Source organism: Prunus dulcis, chromosome 7 (assembly GCF_902201215.1).
Source record: "Prunus dulcis chromosome 7, ALMONDv2, whole genome shotgun sequence".
Lineage (NCBI taxonomy): Eukaryota > Viridiplantae > Streptophyta > Magnoliopsida > Rosales > Rosaceae > Prunus > Prunus dulcis.
In genome coordinates this window covers 19924770-19934466 of record NC_047656.1, presented here as the reverse complement: position 1 = coordinate 19934466, position 9697 = coordinate 19924770, and the positions used below count along the sequence as shown (strand labels likewise).

The 9697-nt window shown below is 38.7% G+C and overlaps 2 protein-coding genes across 4 annotated transcripts; one reads left to right on the top strand and one right to left on the bottom strand.

Annotated features, from left to right (window-relative positions):
• Positions 1 to 2802: 2802 nt before the first annotated feature.
• On the bottom strand, positions 2803 to 6561 carry LOC117634320 (BRAP2 RING ZnF UBP domain-containing protein 1-like). Of its 3 annotated transcripts, none has more exons than XM_034368378.1 (11): positions 6132 to 6561; positions 5595 to 5703; positions 5386 to 5500; positions 5171 to 5268; positions 4732 to 4838; positions 4314 to 4566; positions 4131 to 4205; positions 3899 to 4042; positions 3705 to 3769; positions 3336 to 3390; positions 2803 to 3249 (listed from the first exon to the last, which is right to left on the bottom strand). In XM_034368378.1, exons 1-11 carry the CDS (start codon positions 6443 to 6445, stop codon positions 3088 to 3090), a joined length of 1497 nt encoding a protein of 498 aa, XP_034224269.1. In that variant the 5' UTR covers positions 6446 to 6561; the 3' UTR covers positions 2803 to 3087. The 3 variants fall into 3 exon arrangements, with proteins under 3 accessions (XP_034224269.1, XP_034224266.1, XP_034224267.1); XM_034368375.1 differs by having other exon boundaries at positions 4152 to 4205; XM_034368376.1 differs by lacking the exon at positions 3336 to 3390 and having other exon boundaries at positions 3085 to 3249.
• A 628-nt stretch (positions 6562 to 7189) lies between these two features.
• On the top strand, positions 7190 to 9648 carry LOC117633551 (putative clathrin assembly protein At2g25430). The gene has a single exon (XM_034367190.1). The coding sequence runs from the start codon at positions 7547 to 7549 to the stop codon at positions 9371 to 9373; it is 1827 nt and encodes a 608-aa protein (XP_034223081.1). The 5' UTR covers positions 7190 to 7546; the 3' UTR covers positions 9374 to 9648.
• The last annotated feature ends 49 nt before the right edge of the window (positions 9649 to 9697 follow it).

The window sequence follows — 9697 nt, the reverse complement described above, 5'->3', positions numbered from 1 at the left end:
ATCAAGGAAATACAGCCACATCATTCGAGTATAATCATGAACAAATAATAGAAAATATCTCCCGTTATTGAGTGAAGGGGTCCTTGTAGGCCCCAACGAGTGTTTCTCTTCCATGTTCCTGGTCGAAGCTGCAGATTTAGGATACTTGAATAATTAACCCGTTATAGTGGCATTTGAAGGTGATTTAGGATAATTGGACAAGTGATGGAACTATAATGTCAGTTTCGAAGGTAACGTAAGCAGCAGCACTGGCCAAAAGGTCGAGATCAGACAATGATGGAATTCAGCAATAGATTTTAGTTGCTTTGGTTGGTTTCGTTTCTGGACTGTTTTATTTTATCTTAGAAATTAATTTAACTATTGTGACTCTTTGGTTAATTTTAATGTGTTAATAAGAAATCAGCTTTTTGCATCAATGCATATGCTTTCTCCTTTCGTTCGTTAATGTAGTGTCAATGTGTCATGCCAAGCAGCTCAGAGAATTTCATTCGGAACGAAAGTGGGTTATTTCCCAATAGTGACTCTTGCAATTCAAATTATCTACAATATAATGAACGAAAAGAAAATAAGTGTTTAGTTTAATGATCCAAAACATGGTTGCAAACAATTGGTACATAATCCTCCAGCAAAAAATAATAATTTGAAATTACTCGTCGTTGCTTATGAGGTTAATGACCCTGTTGTTCTCTAGGCCGACTTCATCAATCGTCAACTCTTCATTATCGACTTTATTCAAGCCAATGACGAAGTCATATGATTCTGGCGTAGCGATTTTCAATTCAGCCAATCGTTGAGCCAACCGTTGTCTCAAAATGGAGAATTTGTCGCTAGGATAAACATTAATGATGTATTGATTTTTCCTTCCTATTGCGACCTTCACCGCTATCTTATGTTCTTCCTTTACATTGCCCACTACTTTTTCTGATGCATCATCTGTATGGTTGGCTGCTAAAGCTGATACATTCGTCTGATTGACTGCTGCTGATGATGATGCAACATTTGATTCTTGGGCTGGAACCATTTGATTTGCCGCTGAGCATTCGCCGACTATGACATTTTGGTTGATGTCCTCTGCGCCAACAATGGTTCCTTGCTGGATAATAATATCCACCCAATTTTCGCTTGTGCGAAAATCCAGGAATGGGCAACAGTTCTGCTCCAATTCCCTTCCGTTAAAAAGTACTGTTACACGGTGTGAATTTTGTACTTGCAACACTTTTCTCAACTGTTGTGTAAGTGTGAACACGTTGTCCAAAACGCCAACCACTTCAGTAAAATGAGTAGACTGACGATCCATTAACGAACAAGCCATAACTTTCACTTCAACAGTTTGAGTTTGAGAACCATCGCTGATCAAGAAAGCAATAATCAAGAACAGTAGTCAATTTCATGTCAACGATGATCAATAAAGCACATAGGTATTAAAAGAGAGGATCAACTGAATATAAATTCAAGAATTAATTACCCAGAACTAAGAATATATGCAATTTGCTCGTCTGTGACTTCAGCTGCCTCTGAATTGTCAAGAACACGACCACCCCTAAAGAAAATTTAATTGTCAATGGCATCGGGAAAAATCAAGAAAGCAAGTATGTATTAAAAGAGGAAAAGATTCTATAACATTTGAGGATTCATTACTTGGAATCAAGATGAATATCAGTCTCCTCTTTGGACACCGCGGCCGCCTCTGGATTGTCAAGATCACCGCTATTGAAGAAGATGGAACTGTTAATGTCATCCGGAAATCAAGAAAGGACATAGAGACGACGATTAAATAAATAATTAATAAAATATAAAAGAACTAGTTACCTGGAACCAAGAAGACAACCAATCTCTTCATCTGGCACCGTGGCTACCTCCGGATAAGGTAAAACTACAAAAACTCCTTTCTCCAAAGTTTCAAGACCTATATGCTCATCTTCTCCAACTACCAGAAACAACTTCTGTCGGTCAGAGGCAATGCCAGAATCTTTTTCAATCTTACACTTGACGTCCTTCACTCTCTGCATGTCACCGCAATAGTCCATATTGTAGCATTCGTAGTATTTGTAATCTTCATATATGAAAACCACAGGGAACTTCATGCCGTGGAGGTGGAGATGGACGTGTAAAGTTTCAATGGCTTAACAATTCAAGGGTGGAATTCTTGCCGAGGTGTCAATCTTCTGATATGTATGTTTCTCTTTAATATTAAGGTGTTTATATAGATGTACAAATTTAAGTTAACAATAGGAAAGAAATCCTAATTACAATATGAGTATTAAAAAAAGGTAAGTATTTACAAACAAAGAAAAGGTAAGTACTTACAAAAGAAAGGGTTAGTATTACAAATAAAAAATAAAAAAATAAAAAAGGAAATAAAATATTATGGCCGCCAGAGCTATGATATGAATGTGTGGTTTGGGGGGGGGGGGGATATTTCCTTCTCTGTTTAAACTAGCCTTTTGTCACGCATATATGCCAATTGGTTTTCTTTTTTATTTTATTTTTAAAATTAAGAAAAGAAAATATGGATAATTATGTTTCATAAAAGTAGGACCTATTATCTAATTTTGTTTTTAATTTTAATATTTTTAATATTTAAAAAATATAAATTTACCATATTATCCTCATTTAATTAATAATTTTAATTCTTAATGTTTGAATTAACTAAGAGCATTTTCTAATATTTTGAATGTTTCACTATTCTTTGTCTTTTGCTTTATATATATAGAAGAACAAACGTTGTGTTTTTAGGTTTGTAGTTAACGAAAAAGTCAGCCTTTGGGAAAAAAGATTATATCAAGTTGTTTTCGTATACAATTTGCTTATAACTTATTTTTCTTGGTTACATAATTTTTTTTTTGAATCTTATAGGTTTACAATGGTTCGTTTGCACTGTTTGTTGTTCTCATACATATTGCCTCTTTGCTCAATCCCCTTCTTCAGGAAAATCGTTGGCATGGTCATGATTTGGAAACCTTCTCACTCTCAGATGCGCATCCAAAGGAAAGTTTCTGAACCATTAAGACTGAATGAAATCGTTACATGATCCAAAATCAGCTGGACACAATTATTACTATACTCGAAATGTTGAGTGCCCTTCTTTTAGTTCCGTCTTCGACCAAATTTTGTTTGTCGTCTAGAGTTGGCAGGAGAAGATTGCTTTGAAGAAGGTACAGGCAACAGCGTTCCCCCTTTGATGCCATCTGAATCCGTCATGTCCTTGAGTGTTTTTTGGGCTTCAATGTAGACTGTAAGATCTCTAATCTGTGACCACCATCATTTAAACTTGTTAAGAAACCAGCAACTTCTAAATATAGTGGCTAACAAGCAGAAACTCGTAACAGAAATACCTGTTCTTCCAGATCAAGTATCCTCTCCTCTCTTAACCTCAGTGATGCAGCTTCCCTAAAGGGAGGATATAAAAACCAAAGAATTCAGTGCTGCTAATAATCACAGACTTGCCTCTATACCATATCCTATTGATCTAGCACTGGCTCATGGGTCCTGAAATGATCACTATCCTTGGTTGTGTAGGAGAGGAGACAGGGTGGGAAGAAAGAAAAAAAACAGAAGTTTTGGCACATACTAAATGGCTCTCCATATTCTGCCTTCAAATTTTGAACAACCCCTTATCACCCTCATGGTCCTATTCGAAGTGTTAGTATCTAAACAAGGGGAGAATTGACATCTATCAATGAAGGAGAGAAAACAATATGTACCTCTCTTCAATTTCCTTCAACTTTCCACGCTGGGTTTCTTGGCCCTTGATGAGATTACGGTTGATCTAAGAAACAAACACAAAAATAGGCACAATAAATTAAAATAAACTGTCAGAAAAAAGAAGAAGATTTCACACAAACACGGTACACCTATGCCAAACTCCAAAATACAGAGGAGCACATTACAAACTCACATCTTCAACAACATTTCTTTCCTCAAGACATTTCTCCAGTTTCGCTTGAAAATCCTGCATCTTGGAATTTACAGCTTTTTCCACTGCTTCTAACATTGAACTTTCCTTTTTAGTTTTGGCCTCCATAAGTAGAGTTTCATAATACTGAAGTTCAAGAAACAGAAAAGGATATCACTTGATCAAGAACCAATTAGGTGGAGGGAAAAATAAGAACACAAAGCAGAGGTCAAACGTGAATTTGGTGACAGCCTACTTGTCTTTGAGTTTCAAGCTGACTTGCAAGAAGTCGGTTATACTCGTCTACAATCTGTTGTAGCACAACATCTAAAGATCAGTTATGTGAATAAGAAATCGAAAATAATGGATAGCACTAGGTAGAAAAAAAGTAAAAAAAATTCTTAAAATATATACATACTGTTTCAACTTTGCTGCTATAGAGGGTTCCACTAATTCCAGAATCATCACTGCATTCACACCTGTCACAATCCCCTTCCACTGACATACATTGAGAATCCAAATCAGTTATTAGCTTGCCATCAATTTTTGATTGGTTCAGGCGGTGAACATAAGCATCACCAACGTAATCCCAAATCTGCTGCCTGTTCAACTCAAGAGAATAGCAATGCTGTGTATCCTTCCAGTGCTTAACAGCATGGCCTTCTGTATATCTTTTTGAAGAAAAAATAATATCAATAATTTTCTGTCTGGACAAAATTTTATTAAGACAACGCCATAGCTCATCAAGTAAATGATGCGTAGGCTATATTGTTTTCTTGCTTTGGAGACAGAAATAACCAAAGATATTAGAAGAAAAAAGAGTGTATCATGTTTACCTTCCACATCCCACAAAACCACATATTAAGCAAACCCAGGGATTCACAGATATTCCACAAACAGAGCAAGCTGGCTTTTCATCCTGCTGCTGACAAAATCGGCAAACCTAGTGGCACACAAATACTAAGTCAGCAACTTTCTTCTATATAGCTGGATTCTCAAACTTTGCTCGAGTCCTAATACATATCAGAGTTACAAAGGGCCCAACGCCAACTCAAGGAAAACTCAAGCTCAAATTGATAAACCCAAGACCACAATTGTTACATAGAAATATTTCATAATAATCCACATAAGAACTTTTAAATAATTAAATTACAAATATTGCAGTACATGCAAGTAACAATAGATATCAGTAGTGCAGTCAACAATGCTCTCAACCAAGATCTCTAATAAACTTAAACACATAAGACAAAATTTTGGAACAGAAAACCAACTCACCTGACAAGATAAATAAGTCCATTTTGAAATGCATGGACATTGAAATGAATGGTCACAAAGTGTACTCGCTATTCCACTAGTGTCTGCATCCAATCTCTCTGACATTGAAACAACAGTCAAACCAAAATAATATAAATACTGGGCACGAGAATATTATACCTCTGAAAAAAATAAATAGAAGAACCCCCGTCCCACCAAAGAAAATTGTGACTCACCCAGGCAAACTGGGCAAGTAGGTAATTCAATACATCCCTCTGGAGGAGTCACAGCTATTTCATCTGAATCTGTGTAGTCCACAGAAAGCAGAAACAGAATGTGGCACAACTCGGCCTGAAAAAAATAAAACAAAGAAAATCGCACACATATGCTCAAGATGTATATACATCATCCATGAATATAAATGACAATAAGAAAAGCTCATTACCTCTCGAGGCGAATAGTTCTTCCCATTTAAAGTGTGATAAAATCCGTCGGCGGTCATCTGATTCTTCAGCTCAACTAAAACACTGTACCGATCTTCCATCCCATCATTCCTAATCCAATTAAGCAAATACTAAATTAGACTTTGTTTGATCACTAAGGAAACAAAAACATAGATAAAATGGAACTTGAATTTCAAACAAAGATATTCACTGAACTGATACATAGACCATTTTTTTTCCCTTTAGTTCAAAGCATTGCTTTTTTAGATTTTCAGCTCAAGTTTATCTTTTAAATTTGATTTCTTATATTCATGAAAATTATCAATGTAAGCCCGGCAAAACTCTGTGGCTCAATTGAAGTAAAACCCTATATAAATTTTTCTTTAAAATAAAATTATAAAAAACAAATTTTGCTATTTCCTCAATTTCGTCACAAACCCAGTTCAGGGTTTTGATCAACAAACCATCCCACAACTTCCGAATTGAAAGATTCAAAATTTCTTAATTTCTCGGTAAACAAAGAAATTCTAGAATGGTACCTGATGAAGACGAGTTGGAGGACATGGTCGATTCGGGACCCACAGAAGCGGATGAAGTCGTCGAAGGAGAGGTAGTTGGGAACAGCAATGACGAAGAGGCGAGTGGATCGAGAGGTAGGGCTGTTCGGCAGCGACGAGTGTCCTATGCTTCGGAACAGGTGAGCTATGCCTCTTCGCTCGCTGAATTTGGGGATGATGTTAGGGTTTGATTCCGTAGCGCAGGTGATCTTGGAAGTTGTGATGGTGGTGAACTCGGCGTCTTCGAGGCTGAGAGGGTGGTTGGTGTCCACTGAGTGGACTCGGAGGAAGAACATTGTGGTTGTTTGAGTCGACTCGGTTGGGGAAGAGAGAATAGAAATGACAATTTGAGAGGCAAAGCTATTTATAAGCCAAATGCGACCGAAGCTGGTATTCGCGGGAACATGCGCCTTCTCCTTTCCGACGGTGTATAATATTTACAATTGTTTTTTATTTATTTATCAGGAGGTTCAATTTTATAATTACATTTCAGCCCATTTATCTCAGGAAATTTAAATTTCTTGCTAGCAAAAAGAAAAAAAATTATAATAATTGAAAAGTGAAAACTATTTTTGGTCCGTGTTTATATATTCTATTCTCACCAATTTACAATGTGACTAATGAAAATATATGACCGTCAAATTCGAACTTTTTCCTTTTCTTTAGAAGAAAAATAATTTAAAGTGCACAAGGTAATTGAGATAAAATTAACATTTAGTAATTTTTTTATACAAGAAAAATATAGTGGGAATTAAAAATTCAGGAGCCGAATATAAGGACGACTTAAATTATAAGTCCTTGCAACATTTAATAAACTTTAAATAAATAAAAAATATGTAAACCACAAATAATTGATGTGATTGTCCACCTCCCATGTAAAGTGGTATGAAAATGTGATAAGAGTATCATTGTTCTAAATTATATATAAAATAATGAATATTTATTGAATAACCATATAGATTTACATTGACAAAATTGCTATGATTGATGGCCACCGTTACTGAAATTCACATACATTGCATGGAGAAAGAGTCCACGAAGTTCAAAACGTCAAACGCCATCTATCTTTTGCAATGAATTAGCCCGTAAGCACAAGGTTTTAGATTACGCGCTTTTATCCTTTCGCAGCACAGCGAAAAGTGAAAGAAGACAAGACTGCCTTGGTCTCTGGTTTTTGCAGCACAGCTCCGTGAGCCGTGAGCCGTGACCCTTTCCAATCTACTGCAATTCCGATCGTACGGACGCGATCTGCACCGTCTACGACGTTGACCCAAGTCCGCAGATCTCTCGTTTCATCCTCTACAGTCTCGATCCACTCCTGCACAGCCCTGAACAAAGCATAGGTAATCAACAAAAACAAACCCCTTTTTCCTCTTGCCTTTTGAATCCTATCATCAATGGCACCCAGCACAATTCGCAAGGCAATTGGGGCTGTCAAGGACCAAACCAGCATCAGCCTAGCCAAAGTGGCCGGGAACATAGCCCCGGACCTCGAAGTTCTAGTCGTTAAGGCCACGACCCACGATGAAGACCCAGCTGACGACAAGTACATAAGGGAGATCATCAACTTGACCTCCTACTCGCGTGGATATGTCACTGCGGCTGTGGCAACTATATCTAAGCGTTTGAACAAAACCCATGATTGGATTGTGGCTCTCAAGGCTCTTATGCTTGTTCACAGAATTTTGGTTGATGGGCACCCTTCGTTTGAGGAGGAGATTGTGTATGCAACTCGTAGAGGCATGCGGGTTTTGAACTTGTCTGATTTTAGAGACGAAGCGCATTCGAATGCTTGGGATCATGCCGGGTTTCTAAGGTTTTATGCGATGTATCTTGATGAGAAGGTGGAGTTTGAGGTTTATGAGAGGAAATCGGGAGGCACAGAGGGCGGTAGATTGGATCAGGAGAGAGATTATCGAGAGGAAAGGAAAGAATTTGATTATGGAAATGACGTGAGTGATCAGTCATTGGAGAGAGAGCAGAAAAGAGAGACCAAGTCTAGTACGCCAATAAGGGAAATGAGGCCTGAGAGAGTACTGGGGAGGTTGAATGACTTGTTGAGGGTTCTTGATCGAATTTTGGCTTGTAGGCCTGCAGGTGCGGCTAAGAGTAGTAGGTTGGTGATTGTTGCGCTTTACCAAGTTTTGAAGGAGAGTTTTAGGCTATATGTTGCGATATGCGAGGCATTGGGGGTGTTGTTGGATAGGTTTACTGAGATGGAGTATGCGGATTGTGTTAAGGCTTTTGATGTTTATGTTAATGCGGCAAAGATGATTGATGAGCTTGTGGGGTTTTATGGTTGGTGTAAGGACACGGGGATTGCCCGGTCGTCTGAGTACCCGGAGGTTCAGAGAATAACTGATAAGCTTTTGAGCTCACTTGAAGGGTTCTTGAAGGAGAAGACAAACAGGCCAAAGAGTATGGAGGAGAAGGGTCAGGTTGATTGTGAGCCAAAGCAGGATATGAATTATGAGGTGATGAAGGCTCTTCCTCCGCCGGAGAATTACACTCCTCCTCCCCCGCCACCCGAAGCCCAGCCTAAGGCTTCACATCCTCAACCTGTGGCAGAGGACTTGGTCAATTTGAGGGATGATGGAGTTAGTGCTGATGAGCAAGGAAACAAATTGGCTTTGGCTTTGTTCTCTGGACCTCCTACTACTACTAATACAAATGGATCCTGGGAAGCATTCCCATCAGATGGAGAGCCTCAAGTGACCTCAGCTTGGCAGACACCAGCTGCTGAGAGTGGTAAAGCAGACTGGGAATTGGCATTGGTTGAGACAGCTAGTAATCTGTCAAAGCAGAAGGCTGATTTGGCTGGTGGTTTTGATCCATTGTTATTGAATGGCATGTATGATCAGGGAGCAGTGAGGCAACACGTGAGCACCTCACAACTGAGTAGTGGGAGTGCAAGTAGTGTGGCAATGCCCGGGGCAGGCAAGGGTGTTACGCCATTGCTGGCTCTGCCTGCCCCAGACGGGACAGTGCAAGCAGTGGGGCAGCAAGATCCGTTTGCCGCCTCCCTCGCAGTGCCACCTCCTTCATATGTTCAGATAGCAGAGATGGAGAGGAAGCAATATTTGCTTTCACAGGAACAACTGCTTTGGCAGCAATATGGAAGAGATGGGATGCAAGGGCAACTGGGTTTGGCCAAGATTTCTTCTGGCGGCTCTGGCTATTATGGCCCACCTCAGCCAGGAGGGTACTACTATGCGCCCTATTGAAATCGGATGCCTTCTTGTCTTGACCAGTTTGTTCCTCCCATAATGCAAATACCTTTCGACTGTTTGGATAAAGCTTTTGATGCTGCAGAATCCAGATGCTTGTTATGCTACCTCTTTCATTTTGGAAAATTTTCTGTACTTACCTTATGTAATTTGTCATTTTGCTGCACTTACTTGCAGTCATGCACTGTAATGTAGTAGATGACATACAAAGTTTGATATTATATAATTAGCAAATTTTGATCTTTAAATAAAATCAATTATCCTATTGTAATTTGTAATGGTCGGAATGTCACAATTTGTTTAGGGTTAAGGGACCAAAAT

What these genes read in the sequence shown, in the direction of transcription:
- LOC117634320 (XM_034368378.1), bottom strand. Translation starts at nt 6,445, where the DNA reads ATGTTCTTCCTCCGAGTCCACTCAGTGGACACCAACCACCCTCTCAGC. An exon ending in ATAGCAGCAAAGTTGAAACA is followed by an intron (nt 4,206 to 4,313) that starts GTATGTATATAT and finishes GTGCTACAACAG; the next exon opens with ATTGTAGACGAGTATAACCG. An exon ending in TACTTGATCTGGAAGAACAG is followed by an intron (nt 3,250 to 3,335) that starts GTATTTCTGTTA and finishes TGGTGGTCACAG; the next exon opens with ATTAGAGATCTTACAGTCTA.
- LOC117633551 (XM_034367190.1), top strand. Translation starts at nt 7,547, where the DNA reads ATGGCACCCAGCACAATTCGCAAGGCAATTGGGGCTGTCAAGGACCAA.